The sequence below is a fragment of the Pimephales promelas genome, chromosome 15, assembly GCF_988280905.1.
Source record: "Pimephales promelas chromosome 15, fPimPro1.hap1.1, whole genome shotgun sequence".
NCBI classification, from domain to species: domain Eukaryota; kingdom Metazoa; phylum Chordata; class Actinopteri; order Cypriniformes; family Leuciscidae; genus Pimephales; species Pimephales promelas.
This window is the reverse complement of record NC_142783.1, coordinates 1,662,171-1,684,634: the sequence shown is the minus strand read 5'-3', so window position 1 is coordinate 1,684,634 and position 22,464 is coordinate 1,662,171. Positions and strand designations below refer to the sequence as shown.

Sequence of the window (22,464 nt, the reverse complement as noted above, 5' to 3'; positions counted from 1 at the left end):
TGATGATCCCAAATTAGCAAGACACTATCAAGTAATTTAATTTGGGCTAAATCTGCAACCCTGTAAATATTTTGAGCAATAAAGCAATTTCTATTCAATTTATACTGATAGCAGCTATAATTTGGAATAGACAAATACATTGTATGTGTATCCTGGTGCTTTGTATGCTACGTTAAAGTCGCATTTCGAAAATTAGTGAAGCAGTATTGGTGTTAGAAAACATGACCATGCTATATGTTATAAGATTATATAAGTTTATATAAAGCTATCCATAACTTTACTGGAGTTCTGCAAATCGTTTAAATACTTTTTCATTTGCTTAATTCAGGGAATTGACCTAGAACCACATACACTAAAATCGTCTCTTTCTGTCTAAAAAAAAGAGTAAAATCTAAATTTTATCAATAAATATACATTTTATTGATGATGTCAAATATTTTACACTCACATACCCAAATAATTTGTATACAAATAATAAATAAATAAATAAACAAACATAAACAAGAGAAGAAAACCTATATGGTATAATTGACAAACTAAGATAAAAGTCCCCAGCGTTGACACCACGGAAACTTTCAGATCTTCAATTAAGCTGCATCTGAAACCCCGTACTGTGAAACTGTGTACTGCAGTTGATGGGGATTGAACTTCTTGAGGGAAGCACAGCAAGAAGGTTCCCGGTTCGAGTCCCGGCTGGACCTGGAGAACATTCTGTGTGGCGTTTGACCTGCATCCCAGATAGCAACAGAGTCTGGGCCAAATCCGGCTTACATTTGGCACTCCTGATTTGATTCTGGCATTGTTGGGTTTTTTTGCTTGACTGTTTTTTGCAATCTTGTGTCAAAAGGCATTAGGCTGAGTTCTGAGTATTTTGTGTTGTTTTTTTATCAGCATCAATAACACTTTATACTTTGCATTTGCTTGGTTTCTGTAGTTTAAAAAAAACCCCTAACATTTCCAAAGATGCAAATATTATAAAGTGGCTGTTTTCTGACTGTTGTTGGTGAGTTCTGGGGTAAAGGGGGTGGCAGTTTGGGCTCTTTTCTTGCTAGCATTTGAGGATCCGGACCCTGTTTTGGGCCAGTTATGCCTGATTTCTGGGGAAGATGTTGTGGGTGAGTTTTGGTCCGCTTCCGGTATGGATCTGGTTAACTTTTTGCAAGTAGCTTCCTGGGCCAATCTTGGGCCATATTTCCAAATGATCCAAACTCACAGCCAAAAATCAACCAGATTGGTCCCATAATCAATTTGCTATCTGGGATGTATTCCGACTGTAGGGTAAACCAGAGGAAACCCTCAAAAAAAGGCATAAAGTATACTACGCTAGACTAAACTGGGAAGGGTCACAGCACTTGCATAGTGTTACCTATTGTTAGTTAAACTGTTTCTATTGCTCTACTCATTTGTAAGTCACTTTGGATAAAAGGGTCTGCTAAATGATTAAATGTAAAACGTTAAAAAGGACAAGAAATATCATAGAAATGGTCCATGTGCTACATTGCAAGTTTTCTGAATGTTTTCTGAAGCTTGACAGGACACCATATCCTTTTGCCATTATATCTTTTCTTTTCTTTTCTTGGTCTTCTTTTTCTTCCCTTTAACCTTTGCTTTGCTGGCGGGCTCGGGGTTTAGCGCCGGCCTGGATCGGGTCAGGTCGGCAGTGGGGCTGAGGTTGCTTCTGGCCACGCTCGGGTTAGACGTGGAGTGCAATCCGTGAGCAGAAGAGGGTTTGCTGGCCGATGGTTTAGGGATGCTGGCGAAAAGATTCGGTTGTGAATATGAGCGCATGTCTGGTGATCTCGAGGGGTTCCCGATCATGGGAAGGTGCACGTGCTCGCTGCTCATGTTATTGACGGAGTAGCGGCTGCTGTTGGACATTACTATGTGGTGCCAGGAGCTGAGCGGCGTGGCAGAGAAGTGCTGAGGGCCGCTGGAGTCCTCTTTGCCGACTCCTGGTGATATTATCATGGAGCTGCGTGGAGTGACGGCCTCGACGGCGCTCTCAAAGGTTTTGAGGATCCTGTCGCTCTTCTGCTTCTCCTTCTTCTGCCGTGACTCCACTTTACGCAGTTGGCGCCGGTGGTCTCGCATCATCTGTTTCCTAGTGTCTGCCAGGCCTCTGTGGGGTATTAAGGCAATAGTTCAGCAATAACAGGTAGACAATGAGAATGGGAAGTGGTGTAACCGCGCTATATTTCTATGCTTATTCTAGGCGTAATGCACAGATTCAATCTTTTGACCATGCCCCATTTTATTGTCCCACCTTTTTACTTACGCCTTGACTTGTGTCTGATATCTGTATTTACATAAATCTCCCGCTCAAACTGAGGATTGCATTGGCTTTTAATGTGAGCGCCACATTTACCCTCAAGTGTTTAGGGTCAGTTGAGAAGTAAGACCTACGCTATCCCACGACCACTTCGATTCAAAAGTGGCTAATTCGTACCTCATTCGTACGATTTGTCTAAACCCACGTGACGGTTATGTTTAGGGGCGGGGTCAGGGGTAGGTCATTCGTACAAATTCATACGAATTGGCTAATTTGAAAATATGTACAATTTAGCAAAATCGTACTAATTCGTACGAGTGAGGTCATACGAATTGTTACGATTTAGCCACCTCGTAAAATTCGTACGAATTCCCATGTTGGTAAGACCTAGAAGGCGAGGGTCGTGGGAATAAGTTTACACGTTTGATGAAATTGAGTTATGGGTTCAAAATATCCTCAACAAGAGAAGCTTTGAGTTTTGTCCAAGTGCTTACGTTTGTGGATGCGCAAACTTCTTTCACGCACGGGGGAATCGGATTTATGTCTTTAGACGTAGGCTGGATAATGATATAAAATTTGGACTTGACAGATCAGATGCGGAAAAAAAGAAATCAAGCTTGTGCGTTTTTTCTGTTTACACCCAATGTGCCGCACTCATCCTGAAGAGTGAAGCCAAGGCATTTTAGTCTCCTCCTGGTTTCTGGCTATAGAGTTATCTTTCATGGGATAGAGTTATCTGAACTACCCCCACAGAGCCAGGTGTCCGGTTACAGGACACATTAAGACTGATAAGACTGTTTTATGACGCACATGAATTCAGAGAGAGTTTTGTCTCGTGTTGAAAAGGACAAATAACCCCTTTTAATCCTACATATTCTATATAAACATATAATTTTCCCATCTCATGATTTTCCTTTTATATGGTCTAGCCCTTGTATTAATTCAAACTCTTTCGAATGAATGCTTCAGAATTGCATACTATGGTTAACTAAGATCATGTGTGTATCATGTTTGGCATCTATACGTTTTTGTTTTAATGATCTGTCCTGAATGATCATTTACATTATATGTTGATACCAGTGCAACACATTAGTATTATAAGAATATTTAATAGTTTCTCCATTGACACTCAATCAAAGGTTTCCCTACGAATGTACAATTCCTCATTGGCTCACTTAAATCCTGAGGTGATATCCGATCACTGATAACAAGATCACAGCCGATAACTCTGATGCGAAGATGATGCTGAGCTTGTAGTAATGATGACACTAAAGGTTTGATGACTAATGGCCCTTAAAACATGGTGATTGATAATTATAACAACCAAACAACAGCTGAGCTAATACAAATAAATTAAACATACAAGACATTCATGTGCCCCCATGGCTTGCTGAAATAATGCAGAAGCACTGATGTGTGAACATCTAGGCTATCGATCAGAGTTTATGACCTTCTGTAAGTGTGTGAACATGATCATAAAGTTACAGTATTGATGAGAACGATCCCGGTCTACAGTATGTGCTTTATCATGCATTTCATATTTAATGACTACATTATCCCAGTGTTTGTGTTAGAGCAGTAATAGACAGTCCACCTGTAGTCCACTATGCCGGTTCGGTCTCTGTCCAGTCTCTGAATCAACTCCTCAATCTGGAATCTCTCCAGGGGGATACTGGATTGCTGAGGTGGGACCAGAAATACAGCACATTAGGGTTAGGCTTTCTTACATAGTTTTACACTACCAGACGTTTGAACTAATCTACTCATTTTTAAACTATTTTCTACAGAATAATAGTGCAGTCCCAGATTACAGAGAACATTCTCAGGCTAAAGTTCGGGCAAGGTCCTCTCCAAGTTATGAACTAAAGTTAATAGAACATTTGTTCAGAATCATGTGGTCTTTAACATTCAAGTGACATTCATCAAGCAACTTCATGGATTTGACTTTGTAGATTTGGAAATACTGAACTTTTAAAGGCAGTATCAATACCTGAACGGCTTTTCTGAAGTCTACGACAGGAACGCGCATTGTCCCATCCTTGTCGATGTTACGGAAGAAGTCCCACAGACGAAGCTTGCGCTGATCAAGGTAATCCTTCGAAAAGACAATTCAGCAAAACCGTCAGACTTGGGAAATACAAACATACAAAAATTGTCAATTTGCTAATTATAATTAAAGTAGGGATGCACCGATACCGATACCGGTATCTGGTATCGGCCTCGATACCACATTTTCTAAAGTACTCGTACTCGTTAAAAGTCCCCCGATACCGGGGACCGATACCATGTTCTGAGAAATGGGTTAATCACAGGCGCCGAGTGCCCACCCCCAGGCTCCGGCTGCAGCTCAGAGCGGGGAGATGGGGAGACATGTCAGCCGTGTGGAACAGTGATGCGCGGGTCAATGTATAAACAACCCGCACACTACCAACGTTTTCAACTACCCGCCCGCTACTCGGACCGCAAAAAAAGTAAGAAAATATTGTACCCGACCCTCTTCCTGACCGTATTTTTTAAAAGTAGTAAATGCTAATCGAAGCGTTATTGGGCCATAAACGTGTAACAACACAGCATCGCAAGAAGACGTAGCCTACATATAACAAAGGCAGCACTTTGGTCATCATCTTTCATTATTTCGGTAAATGTCTCCCACACTTACTCTTTCTATTTGTGTATTTGCGGAGCTTCCACTCCCCAGTCTTCACCTTTTCTCTTGCCGCCTCCATCTCTCTGCAGACTAGTGATCATAGACATGGCCGGTTCGTGAACGAATCGGTTCTTTTTAATGAACCGGTCGAACCAGTACGCTAAATCGAACTGAATCATTCGCATCAGTTCACGTCTTGCGTCAGTGCTGATCCACAAGTTACTACAGTTACTCACTTTCAGACATGCCTGACAGTCCCTCCGAGTTGAAATAAACCAATATCCCGAATTATATTTTACTCCAGTAACTCTAACAGTTCACTGAACTGAGACATGTTGTTGCTGATACTGCATATCATTAAATATTTTTGGATGACCCGTAACTGCGGGTGACCGCGGCGCAGGCACCCGCTCATTTTGGATCAACCCGTGCATCACTGGTGTGGAACAATTTCAAAGTGAATGGCTTTGGATTAGGAGAATAAGTTTACTTGTAGTCGCCAAGTTACTTATAGTCAGTTGAATGTCTGTTGGGGGACCAAATAAATAAAGTGTTATCAGATATTAAGCTGATCGTACTAATACTCTAGTCTACTAATACTCTAATGACAGTTAGTTGACATGTAATTGAAAAGTTACTTATTAGTAAAGTGGACTATCGAAATAAAGTGTTACCCAAGCAATTTAATCAAGGACCTAAAAACCCGTATATAAAAATATTTAAATTATGTTTTTTTTGTTGTTTTATTAAGTACTCGGTATCGGTATCGGCGAGTACTAAAATGCAAGTACTCGTACTCGTACTCGTTTTCCAAAAAAGTGGTATCGGTGCATCCCTAAATTAAAGGGACAGTTCACTGAAAAATTAAAATTATTCCATGATTTACTCGCCCTCAAATCATCCTAGGTGTACATGACATTCTTCTTTCAGAAGAACACAATCGGTCATCCATCCATCCATCCATCCTAAAAGGCCACTATCTATGATAAAAGTGCCTCCATCCATGATACAAGTGCATCTATCCATCATAAAAGTGCATAAAAATTGTCATTTTGGGGTGAACTGTCCCTTTAAGTCGTTTCAGTTCCCATGAGTGTAGAGTATATACCTGAATGACTTTCATGGGGTCAATGCGTTTCCGGGGCTTTTTGGCGATAAAGCCTCCAACGCCTCCATACTGCACCTGCAGACTGGGGTGCTCCTGACAGATCAACTCTAAGAGCTGCACGAAGTTCTCGTTCACCAGCACGTTCTACAGCACACACATGTGCAAACAAAGAAAACACAGTTTACTTCAATTCTGTATTTCACTGTAATATTCAGTTAACTAGCGGTTCTCATTTAAATGCTCAAAATATGCAACTAACCACTGTTAGAACAGTAAAATAAGTAACAGTAAAAGGACATAACACTTCCTGTCTGTGATAGCAGAGGTCATAAAGGTCAATTAAACTACAGAATTGGATAGAAATACTGTACAAATTACATTAAATATCATATTTATCAAAAATGAAAATATGGAAGCCTGTATTTGTGGCAGCTTGTTTCCACCAGGGAATGAAAAATAAAAAAGTAATTATTTTTTCATAATTCTTGTTTTCTTGCAATTGCAAGTTTATATCTCGCAATTCTGATTTACAACTCACAATTGTGAGAAGAAAAATCTATACTTAATGTATTTTTATTTATGCCTTTATCTTTACATGATGTAAATGTACTGTACTGTTGATTCCTTTTTGTTTGTCTTATCAGAACAATAAATAAAGTTTATTAAAAAAACAATAACATTATTTTGCATACTGATTGGTCTATGCAGTTATGCTGATGTTAATACATTTTATAGGAGAAGCAGACAGTGAAGTCTGCTGGCTCGGCCCTTAAAGCCAGAGCAGCACTCACACATATGTTGATCTCCTCCATGGCGGTTTTCGGTGTGTTCTTGACCACATTGATCAGAGTTAGAGCCCCCTCTACTGTCAAGGAGTTATACGCCAGCTGGAAGGAAACTATTATCAGTATATAACAGCAGGCGACACTTCAAAATATGTGTAGTTTTAGTACAATGCAAAAAAAATATTTTTGTCTAGTTTTCCAGAACAAACGTCTAAACGTTCTTAAATCAAGATACATTTACTAGAAAAGCAAAATGATATTGTGTTATTTTCTGTAAAAAATATTCAAAATAGTGCTTTCCTGTAGCTCAACCAGTAGAGCGCTGGCGCTTGCAACGCCAAGGTCATGGGTTCGATTTCCAGGGAAAGCAGGAACTGATAAGAATATTAATATTAATGTTTACCTTGAAATGCCATGTAAGTCTCCAAATGCGTAAATGTAAAATTAATCTTAAAACATGAACAAATATCTGTCCGCATGGTAAAAACTTCATTTTGACACATTTTTCAAAAAGTAAATGTATCTTGATTTAAGAATGTTTAGATTTTTGTACTGGAAAACGACAAATACAGTAAGATAGTGTCATTTAAAGCAACACCATGGAAGTTTTCCTCTGCGGTCGCCCTACTGGTCGGAAACGAAATTGTCCATTACCGCTGTCGTAAATCATTTAGCAAGCTCGTTGTTTATCCAGCACAGGCTTTAGAATGAATGATGTCCACAGAAAAGGTAGAGGATGATGTATTTCGACATCAGAAACGAAGAAAAACGCAATAATGACTATTGTAACGCTTGATGCATAGGGCTGTCACTTTTGTCAAAAAATCTTGATCGATTTTTGAAGTGTTCATTGAATCGATTGTAAAATCGATTTTCCATGCTTTAACACGTTTCCAAATATAGGCAAATCCACGGACACCGCATAAGGGCGAACGTAGGCCTATAGAGGGCGCTTAAGGCGCGCACTTGAGTATTTCTGATGTTTTATTGACACGAAGCTTCGTGCACAATGACAAACAGGAGTGTAACATAACATCAAGGAGTGGACTGCCATAACATCAATGAAAAACATTAGGATTCAACATGGCTCTGTTTACGATTAGAGTTATTATTTCGATTAGCCTACTACTTAAATGTCAAACTAATTTTGCCAACATAGGCGATTGTAGCCTGAATCTGTATCTGTATGCATGAGACTTTCTGAATTCACATTTTTCATTATGCAGAAGTACAATTTGCTGTTATGTGTGTGTGTGTGTTGCTGTGTGACGCGTTCGCTACGGGCGTGACGTGACGAGCTGGACGCGCTCTGAGAGAAGGCCGTTAAAATAGATTCCCTATTTTTGTTTTCGATATTTGTGTTGGTTGGTCCGATCGATTGTGGAATCGATTTTCGAACGTAAAGTGACAGCCCTAACGCAAAGCAGTCGAATTTTGTAGTTGTTTTTGTGCTCGGGTTCCTACCCGAACCCCGGGGTTTCGTAGTGCCAGTAAAAGCGATACAGACCCTGTTACGACTTGATGAACCACTGATAAGATTTTGGAAACATTATATTAAGGTAAAAATGTTACATAGTGTTGCTTTAATTGCTCGTGGAATGACTTGTCGCATATGAACATGTTGCATTGCGTTTAAAACGGTGAATCCAAACTAATCTGGTATGGTATTATGAGGTGTAAAGGCGCGCACACACCTGCAGCACTCTGAGCGTGTCGTTGGCCTCCAGGCCTTTACACAGCAGGCCTGCTCCTTCATCAGTGATGCGGTTGTTGTTGAGGTCCAGGTGCACCAGTGTGTTGTTGAACTTCAGCGCTTCACCCAGAGCTAACGCGCCCTCGTTCCCAAAGCCGTTCCACGAGAGGTCCAAGTGCTTCAGTGTCGTGTTGACCTGATGAGAGGGAACTCTGGTCATCATTTACACAATGCGACACTGAAAAGCATGGGATCCTTCGGAAAATAATGGGGAAAAAACCCACAAAACAATTTTACTTTTACTGTAAAAAATGTTTGTAATCACTGACCGTAAAGAATGTCATTAATCTTGTACATACGCTTAAAATAACACGCGGCTGTTCTGTAAACTTTTTTATATTTCTTTTTCTTGTCAAAAAGTTCAAAATCTCTGAAAACGAGACTTCCATACGATTTCCACGACGCATGCGCGAGAATTGCGATCTCCTTCAACTACTTCAGTTCAGTTCTCGCGCATGCGTCGTGGAAATCTAAGGAAGTCTCGTTTCAGGCCAACAAGGAAGAAAAGAAATAGTCGAATAAACTCGTTATTTTTGTTTGTTTTTTCGCACAAAAAGTATTCTCGTCGCTTGATAAACATATAGTTGAGCCACGGTAGTCACTTGGGATATTTAAACATTTTCTTCATTGACTTTCTGGGCCGTCAAGAGCCAGTCCCTTAGGAAGTCTATGTGGTAGTGATACAGCTCTCAAATTTAATCAATAATTAATGTGTTCCGAAGACGAACGAAGGTCTTACGGGGTTGGTACAGCATGGGGGTGAGTAATTAATGACTTAATTTTCATTTTTGGGTGAACTAACCCTTTAATGCTTTGGCAATATTGTATGTAAACACATGTTGGGTAAAAATCAATTGAAACATATTGGGAAAAATGATTTCTGCCACTGCTGAACTGACCAACACACAGAATATGACGAATATCAAACACTTCATGAGACCGTCCTAAACCTGCCGGAGTACCAACACAATACTCACACTCAGCAGCATATCGCCTAACAATCGGTATCGAGAAAATATATCGAGATATAATTTGTCAATATTACACATCCAGGATAATGCATCAAAATGTAATGGAGAGTGACCCGTGTGACCCGTATTACATCTGTAGGGCTGTAAGGTGTGTGTGTGTGTGTGTGTGTGTGTGTCTGCACCTTCAGTCCAGCACAGAAAGCTACAGCTCCTTTCATCCGCAGATGATTCCAGCTCAGATCAAGAACTTCTAAACCGTCATTATTTGCTGCATGAACAGACATTTCATTATTTAGAATCAAAGTTTAGAATCAAAAATAAGAAATAATGAAAAATAAAAATTATGATAAAAATAAAATACAGTAAATTAAAGCCATTTAGAATAAAATGAAGTACAGTAACAGTCGGACGAACAGTGCCATTTTATTTTTATCATAATTTTTATTTTTCATTATTTCTTATTTTTGATTCTAAACTGTTTTAATTATTCTGATTTCTTTTGATTATTTTAATTTCTTCTATGGAAAGCACTTTGAATTGCTATCGTGTATGAAATGTGCTATATAAATAAACTTGCCTTGCCTATTGTGCTTGCTTTAATTCTACTGTGCGTTTAATTCTATTGCATCACACTCGTGTGTGTGTGTGTGTGTGTTATTACCGATCATCTGGCCCAGATGTTCACCGCCTCGGCCGCAGAACTGGTTGTGGCTCAGATCCAGCTCCTTCACCCTGTAGTTGCTCTGGAAAGACACAGATCAGATGTTTCTATTCTCAAAAACAAAAGTTCAGTTTGTTTATACACAATTTCTTGCCATGCAACTTTTGTTTTTACGCATTGGGTCTTAAAGGCGCAGGGGGTAATTCGGAGCAGTGCTCAATCTCTGATAAAACATGCTATCATGATGCTTTGTGCTCTTTTAAACCAGTTTACACCATGTTAAGCTAAACTGAAAACACTAAGAAAGGGAAAATGCCATTTTAGTTTTGGTAATATAACGTAATGTGCTTTAAAAATGCATTTTCCATCATAACATTTTCTATACAGTGATTTTCTACAATACTTACCGAAAAAGATTCTGCAAACCATTTGGCATCATGTTCAGCAAATTTATTCCCTGTGAACATAAACATCAGTGTCAGCGTGAATCAGATTCAGTGTGTGAGCATGTGGTACTGTGCAACAGAAGCTCGTTTCTAACATACAAGTAACACAATCATGCTTTAGTAAATCATTATTATGACTTTATGAGATAGTATGTCAATTTCGACTATCCCATAACTATGACCTAGTATGTCATAATTGACTTATTATCTCATAATTATGAACTAGTATGTCAGTTTCACTTTTCATCTAATAATTAACTTTTTATGAATTTTGACTGATAATTATGATGAAATATAATAATTCATGACTTAGTCAACTTTGAATTAAAATCATAATTAATTAATCATGATTTTTAGATAAAAAGTAAAAAAAAAAAGATTGTCATAATTATGAGAAACCTACTTAAATATGACCATTATTATTATGCAATTATTATACAATTATACCAAGCCATAGTTTGTCAATTTTTACTTTTTATCTCATAATTATAACTTGGTATGTCATAATTGACTTTATCTCATAATTATGAATTATTCCCTTTTAATCTCGTAGTTATGACTTTTAATATCAGAATTTCAAATTTGTTCGCAAGACTTACCAAAGCAAGATTTGTTTCTTATTAGACAGAAATGGGCTTCCATATTATGCACAAATACATGAAATACCTGAAAGTTTTAATGATTTAATGGAAATGTTTTCCAAGAGCATTTTAGCAACACACTCCGCTCCAGCGGACTGAAGGTGATTGTCGGAGAGATCCTGCGAGACACCAGACGTCACATGTTAACACTTTGCTTCCCTCTAGTGGACAGATTTATTAAAGGAGATGAGGAGACAGACTCACGAGGTTCTGAATGGTGAAGTTGGCCCTCAGCATCTCCATGAAGTATCTGGCCCCTTCGGCGAGCAGATAGTTGTCTGCTAACTCCAGCGTTGAGGTGTGTGTGTCTGTCTGAACACACAAGAGAGCGAGCGTCAGCATCACCACATCAGCTTTAGTCCAGCTAACTCTGTCTTACCACGAGGGCGATGGCGAGGGCTTTTCCTCCCAGCGGCCCGAGTCCATGGTGGTTGAGGTTAATGGTGGCACAGCCCAGGTGTCTGAGGAAATATCGGACTGGAACCACACCCACCAGTTTACAGGCCCGCAGGTATAACGCTTCAGTCGACAGATCCTGCCGGACGCACTTCAGCTCTGATACTGTACACACACACATGCTTTCTCATCGTCATCATCATCTAATGCTGATGAAGTAATAATGCAAGGTAAAATTCATTGTTTAAGAATATTACTGCATTTTTTTCTTCGTTATGTTTTGATAAATGTCTACTTATATACAATACAATTCTGTTCAAAAGTTTTGTATTTTTAAGAGAAGTCTATTATGCTCACCAAGGCTGCATTTATTTGATTAAAAATACACAAAAAAACAGTGAAATACACTCACCTAAAGGATTATTAGGAACACCATCCTAATACTGTGTTTGACCCCCTTTCGCCTGAATTCTACGTGGCGTTGATTCAACAAGGTGCTGAAAGCATTCTTTAGAAATGTTGGCCCATATTGATAGGATCGCATCTTGCAGTTGATGGAGATTTGTGGGATGAAGCTCCCGTTCCACCACATCCCAAAGATGCTCTATTGGGTTGAGATCTGGTGACTGTGGCGGCCATTTTAGTACAGTCAACTCATTGACATGTTCAAGAAACCACTTTGAAATGATTCCAGCTTTGTGACATGGTGCATTATCCTGCTGGAAGTAGCCATCAGAGGATGGGGACATGGTGGCCATAAAGGGATGGACATGGTCAGAAACAATGCTCAGGTAGGCTGTGGCATTTAAACGATGCCCAATTGGCACTAAGGGGCCTAAAGTGATCCATGTTCTCATTCTGTTTATGACTCGACCATCTGAATGTCTCAACAGAAATCGAGACTCATCAGACCAGGCAACATTTCTCCAGTCTTCAACTGTCCAGTTTTGGTGAGCTCTTGCAAACTGTGGCCTCTTTTTCCTGTTTGTAGTGGAGATGAGTGGTACCCGGTGGGGTCTTCTGCTGTTGTAGCCCATCCGCCTCAAGGTTGTGTGTTTTGCTGCATACCTCGGTTGTAACGAGTGGTTATTTCAGTCAAAGTGTCTCTTCTATCAGCTTGAATCAGTCGGCCCGTTCTCCTCTGACCTCTCGCATCAACAAGGCATTTTCTCCCACAGGACTGCCATCGCATACTGGATGTTTTTCCCTTTTCACTCCATTCTTTGTAAACCCTAGAAATGGTTGTGTGTGAAAATCCCAGTAACTGAGCAGATTGTGAAATATTCATGCCACGCTCAAAACTGCTTAAATCCCCTTTCTTTCCCATTCTGACATTCAGTTTGGAGTTCAGGAGATTGTCTTGACCAGGACCACACCCATAAATGCATTGAAGCAGCTGCCACGTGATTGGTTGATTAGATAATTGCATTAATGGGAAATTGAACAGGTGTTCCTAATAATCATTTAGGTGAGTGTATTATTACAATGTAAATCATCTGTTCTCTATGTGAATATATAGTAAAGTGTAATTTATTCCTGTGATCAAAGCTGAATTTATCATCATTACTCCAGTCTTCAGTGTCACATGATCCTTCAGAAATCACTCTCAGATTTTTTTCGACACACATTACGTGATTACCCTCCTCAGTCAGCATGGCATTCGGACTCCCTCGAATCAGAATAAATCCTGGAATTATGTTATACATTAAAATCTTGAATTATTGAGATGTGCAATACATCTATGTTATCCATGCTCGGCCTCATGGATGCGCAGGGAACCACACCGCCAATCCAAACCGTATGCTAACTGTCAATCGACAAGTCCTGACAGAAATACGTTAATCTAATGCTACAACTAGAAACATGATAACATGTTTATAGGTAATTTAAATACTGAAAATTTAATGTATTATTATAAACCGATTTAGTTGAATTATACTGCATTTAATTACTTAAAGGACTACAAATCGGCATCCTGTTTGGTATTGGATTTCAGCTCGGCACACAAGCCTGAAGGCCGATTGAGATGTCCAGCGTCTCCAGTCTTACCCGAAGCGTCCGCCTCGTCCTCCAGCGTCTCCTCGTGTGGATCCTCATGTTCGGTCAGACTGAGGGAGTCCAGAGAGAGGCTGTGGACGCCGATGCCGTCAGCCTTCATCTTCTACACACACTTCCACAGCGCTCTGCCTGGTGTGTGTAGGAACATGAAGCTGGCGTACGTGTCTTAGCAACAGGTGTACATGTGACACCCGCACTCATGCTGGAATCCAGTGAGCGAAGAGAGAGAGACATTAAAAATGCATGTCAGACACAGTCAGAGAGAGACTCGCATTCCTACAGATAAAGCCATAGTGACAATAACACAGTGAGATTAAACACTTAAACTGTGGGGAAAATCCAGTGTTTAATGTTGTTTATGTGTGTATATGGTGTGTTTAATCCGCTTTAACACACACCGTGTGTAAGTTCATAAGTATTTCCTCCTTAAAACTGCAGTGAACCAAAGACAGCCTCGCTGGTGTTTCTGACGTCACAAGAGGTAAAACGATATAAATACATGGTTTTTTCACAAAAACTGCTCGTTTCGTGTCTTAGGCCATCAATGTGTACTTACATTTACAAGTCATTAAATCATGTTTAATTTGGACTTCTCTGTGCTGCTCTTTGGTGGACCCCCTTAGCCTCCAGTGTATGACTGATAGACAACAACGGTTTGACTGAAAAATGTCAAAATTGAAAATACTGTGGAAACAAAGACGCCTACATCTTGGATGCCCTTGAGGTAAGATAAAACATATCAAAAATTAATTTCAAAGTGAACTATCCCTTTAAGATGTCTAGTGCTCCACTCGCTGTGCATCAGGAACAGACAGACTCCAGACAATGCCTTTGAATATGCTTTAATCACAAGAAGTGTACAGGAGTTTATATATAGGATAAGTACAGTAAAGGTAATATAACGCATCACTCAACACCATCACAGCATTTTTCTCTTATATGATTGGTTCAACATTTGCCAATTCAGAAACCCCGTTTCTCTCTTACTGTCAAAGCAAACTTAGATCTACTTAAAACATGGTTGTTAGTTTGTTGATTATTCAATCAGTCATGGAACTATTATATTTCAATAACTGTCTAGCCATCATTTTTTTTAAACATTGTCAAAGTATCTTGTAGAGTAGAAGTCAAACTTAAGTACATTTGTAATCTGCTGCCTGGGCAGTTTAATTGACTACCGCTGGATATATATCTTAAAGGAATACATTTGAGCAAATAATTGTGTATATAGAATTCAGGTGTTAATTAATGTGGAATATGTTGGAAAGAAGGGAAGGATGCTGGCGGCGATCTCAGATTGCTGTGAGTGTCAGCGATAAAAGAGAAGCACGGCTGCTTCGGTGATCTCTTTAGAAGCGCTCCATCCCGCATTAGTACCGTAGCCGTCCAAGTCGAATGACGCAAAGTCCCCGCACTGCCTAGGGGCCGCCTCAGGAAAGTGTCCACCTCCACCAATACAGAACTGCAACAATACGAGGACATTACTGACACTTCTTAATATGACAAAGATTTATTTACATTGTAAATGTATCACTTTTACAAATGCTGTCCATAAACATTGATTTATAAATAATCCAGAATATTATGTTTACTCACGTGTTCAGTGTTGCAGGCGATTGGTTTGGCACCTGAACAAAGAGCACTGGCTGCCCTTTCATTGTTGAAGACTCTGAATGAGATGAATCCAGGCTGAAAATTTGCTGGGAAAATGTACAGAATACACAGTATCAGTGATGATAATCGGTTTAATATACGTCCATGAACACTTTCATTGAAAACATTGGAAAAATATTGACTCGAGGGATATTGCTAGGAGGTTTTTAAGCAGTGGTGGAATGTAACGAAGTACAAATACTTTGTTACTTTACTTAAGTACATTTTTCACCTATCTTTACTTTACTTAAGTAGAATAAATAGTGCATACTTTTTACTTTTACTTCGTTACATTTTGCAGCAATTATTATACTTTCTACTCCACTACATTTCTTCAACTTCTGTTACATTTTCATTGCATTTTCTGATCAGTTTTTCCCCTGCCAAAACGTAATCTGACCGTCCATCCGTTGCACGTTGCACCAGTGACGTTTGGTTGCCATAGATACATCAACCCGGTCACACTAAATGCGTCTATCGTGCAATTTATACGCGAAAATTTGTTTTTACGTGCATAGGAAACGCACCGTGTGTAATATACGTTTAGTTAGGATTATGGCAAGCCAAGAGGTTCAGAATTACATCATAAATCAATCGTGTTTATTGCCAAACATAGTTATTAACATATAGTAAGGATAAGCATGATGTGTATGTTGCCTAATTGCAAACTTGTTTCAGAAATGGTGACAACTATTTTTTTCCATCATTATTGAACATCATTATAGGAGTGTTAGGATGAATGAGTTAGAATTAAATGTTTTATTAATCATTAGAAAATAGACATTAAGAGAATAAATTGTTATGCAAGTACTTTTACTTTTAATACTTAAAGTACATTTAAAATCCGGTACTTTTTACTTAAGTATGTTTGTCATTGTGTTACTTCTACTTTTACTAAAGTAAATATTTATCTGGTTATTTGTACTTTTACTTAAGTACTGAGATTCAGTGTTTCCTCCACCACTGTTTTTAAGTGAGTTGCTTTAATAAAGGATACATTAAAAAATAGCCATACTTCTTGCATTGGGACCATAGAGATTTTTGTTGTAATCCGCATTTCCGTAGTCATACACTATTGGAACAACAGGTCCATTATCAGCGATGCATGCCCCTATGCCAAACCTCACCGGGAATTTCTGATAAAAAAAAAAAAAAAAAACGGTGTTATTGTAATTTCACAAAAATATATATATTTTTGTGAATATTTCAAACCCCAAAAGTGTGTTGAACGTTCTCTGACCTTGAATAAGTTGTAAAGGTTTCCCCCGTGGAGAGTTAGGAAGTGATTTTCGGTGTGGTATCGCAGGATGGAGGAAGCGCTCCAGGACTCCACCTCCATATTATTAGGAACGTGCCACACGGACACATCTTGTGCTGGGATGTCAAAGTATCCGGGATTCTGTGACAGAAGGCAAACAGACGATCGTTTCAGATTCAACAAAAACATTCTCACTCTTGTGTCCTTGCTGTTCCTTCTATTTAACTATTACTGTAAAATCATACATTTAATAATAATAATACCTTATAATCATCACTTGTAGAGGCGTCTGGAGTTCCAAATATGACCGTGTTTGCCCATGTCCCTTCACCATCAGGCCGGTTCGGTTCACTGCCCTGCTGACTAGACCAGCGATCACCAACAGTGCACTTTCCGAACATGTTGTTCTCATGAACACTGGCGACCAGCGTCCAGCCTCCACCCGCTGTGGTCATATCACAGAAGGTCTGGTACAGGACGCCTCTGGAGGAGTTCAGATAGTACAGGCCATCTAACAACAAAAGCATTATGAGTCACTTCACTGCAGCTGTTGCTTAAGAATATAACATAAAATTATGTTCTAATATTAACATAAAATGAGCGTACCATCATTAACCTGATACTTTTTCTGGAGTTCTTTGCAGCTTCGAGCGGCATATGCTTTCTCAAGATTGATATCAGCCGTTTTAATATCTGAAGCTTCTTGCTGATCCACTGTAAGACAAAGATGTAGTGGAATATATTGTAATATATCAACATTTTAAGATAAATCCATATCGATCAAAAAAATTTGATTATACTTCTTACTTACAAATTATTACACTTGCAGTTTCACAGAGCCATAAATTCAGTGAGAGACTGAAAAGGATCCCGAAAAACTTTTTTGTAAGAAACATAGTCTGCAAACAAAAGGAGAAATTTTTTTCACAATTATACACTCAACACCGCAAAGCTGAAATTCTCATGTTATTAGTTTCATGTTTCTGTGAAAGACTGCTTGCTAAAAGCATTATAGGCTACTTATATTTTGAAATTTTATTTGAATGGCAAAAAAATTCTTACGTTTGTTTCTTGTCTTGTGTTTCTCTCCTCAGAGTTGACGAGCTCTGTCAAGGCTTCTGGAGTCTGAAGTCTGATGATAAAGCTCAGGCATACTTACTATATTTATACTAACTCAGGAGTGGAATGAAAGAAAAGTGACATGAAGCTAAGAAGAAAATGTGGTAAATAAGGGAAACCTGAGCCTTAGCGGAACAAGTGAATGTGTAAAAGGGTGCTTTGGCTAAGAAAATAACATTTGAATGAGTAAACACCGACATTTCATCAGGATGTTTTTAATTAACATTTTGGTAACACTTTACACTACGTGTGCACTAATAAGCATTAATTGATGCTTAACTAATGCACAGATAATACTGAATTAATGTGTAACTAATGATTATTTAAGCTATTCATTAATGATTATTACCACATTAGGAACTAATTAAGAGCCTGTAAGGTTAATGCATTAGTTCATACATGAATTGTTATTAATTAAATATGTAATTGTGGATTAATTCCATAATAACTCATTTTTTAACTAATAGTATTAATTAATATGTTAATTACCAGAATGAGCCAAAGTCTTGTATTTCAACTTCCAGATAATATGACAGGTACACTAATATGCATTAATATATGATTAATTACTTCATTGTTAGTGCAAATTACTACAATTACTAAATGACTAGTTAATAATGATGTGCCCCAACAAGTAAAGTCATAACATAATGATACCTTTGCAAATCATTAGCTAATGATTAATTAAAGCAGACAACTGGAAGTTGAAGTGCATAGCTTTGACTAATTGTGGTAATTAACACATTAATTTACTCTATTAGTTAAGAAAATATGTTATTAAGTAATTAATACACAATGACACATTGAATTAATAGCAATTCATGTATTACTTAATCTATTAATCATATTGACTCTTTATTAGTTGCTGATGCAGTAATCATTAATAAATGGTTTAGTTCTTCATGAGTTATACATTAACTCAGGATTATCTGTGCATTAGTTAAGGATGAATTAATGCACATTAGTGCACCCGTATTGTAAAGTGTTACCAACATTTTAACTAAATTAAAACTATGGTTTAAAACAAATGTTTGTCCAGTTTTCCGACCAATCTGTAACTCACACTGTTTCCACAATGTTGCTTGTTCTTCCTTGAAAGATGAAAACTTATTCAAATGTTATTTTCTTAGCCAAAGCGTATATTGATCTTTCATCAAAGGTAAAGAATGTGAAATTGATAAGGAAGAGCAAGCAAAGGAGAGCCAGATGTCAATGGGGAGCACAAGGCACAACCTTACACATTTTGGTTTTGGCACCATTGTTAAAAAAAATTATTAAGTTAAATTCATATTTTTTTTTTTACACAAGCAACATTGTGGAAACAGTGTGAGTTATGGATTGGTCGGACAAACTGGACAAACATTTGTAGCTGTAAGGCTGGAAGCTTACGCCGCTATTTTAAACCAATAATCGGAACAAAAACCAGTTGAAGAATGACGTTTATAATTCAAATATTAATCTGACTCCATTAACGTTGTTGTTATTCTTTAACATCTTATTCTTTAAAGGAAAAGGTCTTTCTAAGAAAAGAACTGAAAATGTAGGATTTCACCTGAACGTTTAGATAACAAAGCTTATAATCACTTTAGCTTTTGACATTATCAGTGTAAAAAAGGAAAGATTCTCAAAGCATTTAAAGCAGGCAAAGTTATTTATTAAGTTAGATCATTGAAAAGGAGGTTTTATGCTACGTTCACACCGGACGCGAATAGCGCGTCAGGCGGGATCGATTTCAATGTTAAGTCAATGCAAAGATGCGTTACGCGCGTAAAAAATTCCTGCGGCGCGAATGAGGCGTGGAGAGCGAATACGCCTCATTCGCGCGTCAAGTTCACGCGAATGGCGCGAATTGAGCGTCTGGCGCGTTAAGCGCGAATGATTTAGGCCCCGTCCACACTAAAACAGGAAAAACGAAGACCTAGCTAAAACGGGGAAGTTTAGAAACGCTGCAGCTGCGTTTTGAATATCCGGAGGGCGTTTCCCAGATAGCAAACTGACATTGAATCAACGTGGAAACGACGTCTCTCATGACATTGAAACAACGTTGATTTTGCTCATCGAATTAACGTTGAACCAATGTCAGACGCGGCATTCTTCAAAGCTAAATGAAAATCGAAAATTGGTTTGCTTTCATAACGTTGAAACAACGCGTTGATTTCAAGTTGATTTTCCGTTAGTTTTGAAAGAATGACGCGTCTGACGTTGGTTCAACGTTAATTCGATGAGCAAAACAATGTCAGATCAACGTTGTTTCGATGTCATATTTCCACGTTGATTCAATGTCAGTTTGCTATCTGGGTTTAGTGTGGACGAGACAAAACGTAGGACTTCAGAAACGCTGACGCAGAGGCTGACGCTCGGCTCTATGATTGGGTGTTATCCGTCATGACGTATACTTCCCTGATTCGTCATTCACTGTTTACACCGGCTCGCGCATGCCCAGTGTTGGTGAATGGTCACGTGATCCGCGTTTTCAGTCGTTTTAATGTGGATGGAGATCGTTTCTAATACGCAGATAAAACGCTGGTGTGGACGGAGATCGTAGGCTATTCGTTTTAATTCTCCGTTTTTAAACGAAAACGCAGTAGTCTGGACGGGGCCTTAGTTAGTGCCATTTGTGCATTCACGCGTTTGACACGAATTCGCGTCTGCCGCCCGAGTTGAAAAATCTGAACTTTGGCGTGAATTCGCGCCGCGTTAACCAATCAGGAGTCTAGCTGCTTTCTCACGTGGTGAAGTGTCTGGATGCTTCAATAAATTATTTTGTAATATGACTAAATGCATGGTGGGATTATGCACAACAAAGCAAATATTTTATCACTTAAAACATTATTTCTATATACGAGACATGTTCATTTTGTATTGAATGTTATTCATTCCATATCTAGATTATATGAAATAGTATTATGATATAAAGACAATCAACATATGTGCATAAGTTCGTGTCTGGACGTGAGAGAGAAAAAAAAATCACAGGACAGGTTAATAACTTTTGGAAGCTGGCTCTATCATCAAAACAAAAGTAAATGAGAGATTAGATGGATGAGGGCGAGGGTGATCCGATGAGGGACAACAGGTCATCAAACTGGACGCGGGACAGGCGGAAGTACTGTGACAGCGGTCGTCATCCAGAGCAGCTCCTGGAGCGAGCAACTGGTGAAACTAGCCAAACAGTTCGCCTCTGAAGGGTCCGGTGGACACAAATACAGCGATGATGATCCCCACGCCACTGGTCTGCTCTCCAGAGTAAATACAGAGCGGTGACTCTCTTGATGAATACTCGGTCGACATGAAAACAATGGACGCCAACGGATTTCGATTCTGACGAATCAAACATTTCGTGAAATGTACGAATCGTACATTTCACTTTCAAACTTTAGCATTAGAGGGATGTGTAGATGGCTGGCTTGAGACCAGTGGAGGTGTCGGTTGGAACAGTCTTGTCCAGTCACTTTAGTTACACAATGGCTTTTTTATTAGGTGTGTCTCTGTGTGTGTGTGTGTTTCTGTTTACAGTTCCATAACACACACAAAGGAGAAACAACATTTCCAGCAGCAACACACAAGTATTCCTCCTTGTGGCACGAACAAAGGAAACGGCTGTGTGTGTACAGGTGCTGTCTAATGAAGGCATTGGCTGATTGAGGCTACGTTCACACTGCAGGCTGAAACGACCTAATTCTTTTTGCCCCTCTGCGACCTGTATCTGATTTTTTCATAACAGTCTGAACAACACAGATCCGATCTTTTCAAATGCGACCCAGGCCACTTGGGTATGTGGTCCAAATCCGATATGCATCCGATCTTTTGAAATGCGACTTCAATCTGAACGGCCAGGTCACATATATCCGACATGCACGTCATTGCACGCACCTGTAGCTCGCGAATACACTCCAACGCGTTTCTGCACTGTTATGGGCCGCCGCAGACGTGTCTCTTCCCGTGACAGAGTTGATCGAAGACGCAGTGGATCTGGTCATTCGGAAGTTACTGATGAATTCTGTATCAGTGAAGCCACTCACATCAGTATCCCACCACTCCTAGCTGCGACACCGCACCCACACGTTTATCTGTTTAATTTTCTTCTTAAAACGAGAAGATTGTAAGTGTGCTGGCTCTGTTGTGAAAATAACTTTAATATTGCTTAACGAGCTCCACTGTAAGACATGCATTTAGCTACTTCCGCAAACAACAACAAGTGACGGCGTTGACCGTTGAGTACTCTTCTGCGCATGCGGGTCACTTCTGGGTCATTTCACGTTCACACAGGAGATCACAAAAGGTCGCATTTAATTGGAAATGTGAACGGCCTTGCAAAAAAATCGGATATTTTCAAAAAATCGGAATTGAGCATTAAGCCCTGCAGTGTGAACGTAGCCTAATTAGTTGAAGGTGTGGTGAACTGCATGGCAAACTGAGTGGCAAAGACAAATGGTCGTGGCAAGAGAGAAAAACTTCCTAACAGCTGTCCCCAAATTTGCCGTGCAAATTTGCTACAGTGAGGTCACGGGGGTTCAATTAGGCAGGGAGTGGGATGAGGCGGGCAACTGGTCTCGTGTACTGTTTGTTCCCCACCTGGATATCTGCAACCCTACAACGGCCGTCCTTGCCTGGATGGAGGGAAATCACTTTACCGACTGGCCAGAGGGACCGGGGGAGCTGAGGGTCAAGAATGAGAACAACAGTATTTAGTTGGTGG

At 39.3% G+C, this 22,464-nt stretch overlaps 2 protein-coding genes across 2 annotated transcripts; both read right to left on the bottom strand.

The window, feature by feature from the left end:
- Nucleotides 1–412: 412 nt before the first annotated feature.
- lrrc74a (leucine rich repeat containing 74A) lies at nt 413–13,850 on the bottom strand. The gene is made up of 13 exons (XM_089120017.1): nt 13,727–13,850; nt 11,661–11,842; nt 11,486–11,593; nt 11,307–11,400; nt 10,602–10,651; nt 10,195–10,276; nt 9,716–9,801; nt 8,504–8,698; nt 6,816–6,911; nt 6,025–6,168; nt 4,260–4,364; nt 3,864–3,949; nt 413–2,119 (listed from the first exon to the last, which is right to left on the bottom strand). The coding sequence occupies exons 1-13, from the start codon at nt 13,833–13,835 to the stop codon at nt 1,555–1,557; spliced, it is 1,902 nt and encodes a 633-aa protein (XP_088976143.1). The 5' UTR covers nt 13,836–13,850; the 3' UTR covers nt 413–1,554.
- Nucleotides 13,851–14,567: 717 nt separating this feature from the next.
- LOC120481023 (intelectin) lies at nt 14,568–17,783 on the bottom strand. Its single transcript, XM_089120018.1, has 8 exons — nt 17,709–17,783; nt 17,458–17,545; nt 17,253–17,360; nt 16,910–17,157; nt 16,629–16,787; nt 16,404–16,524; nt 15,332–15,435; nt 14,568–15,197 (listed from the first exon to the last, which is right to left on the bottom strand). Exons 2-8 carry the CDS (start codon nt 17,540–17,542, stop codon nt 15,045–15,047), a joined length of 978 nt encoding a protein of 325 aa, XP_088976144.1. The 5' UTR covers nt 17,543–17,545; nt 17,709–17,783; the 3' UTR covers nt 14,568–15,044.
- Between the last annotated feature and the right edge of the window lie 4,681 nt (nt 17,784–22,464).

Excerpts from the sequence above, each read along its gene's own strand:
- lrrc74a (XM_089120017.1), bottom strand. The coding sequence starts at position 13,835 with ATGAAGGCTGACGGCATCGGCGTCCACAGCCTCTCTCTGGACTCCCTC. Across the intron at positions 10,652-11,306 it reads TAAATCATTAAAACTTTCAG|GGAATAAATTTGCTGAACAT; the intron begins GTATTTCATGTA and ends TTATGTTCACAG. Across the intron at positions 10,277-10,601 it reads GGTTTGCAGAATCTTTTTCG|AGCAACTACAGGGTGAAGGA; the intron begins GTAAGTATTGTA and ends GTGTCTTTCCAG.
- LOC120481023 (XM_089120018.1), bottom strand. The coding sequence starts at position 17,542 with ATGTTTCTTACAAAAAAGTTTTTCGGGATCCTTTTCAGTCTCTCACTG. Across the intron at positions 17,361-17,457 it reads AACTGCAAGTGTAATAATTT|TGGATCAGCAAGAAGCTTCA; the intron begins GTAAGTAAGAAG and ends TTTGTCTTACAG. Across the intron at positions 15,436-16,403 it reads CTATGGTCCCAATGCAAGAA|CAAATTTTCAGCCTGGATTC; the intron begins GTATGGCTATTT and ends ACATTTTCCCAG.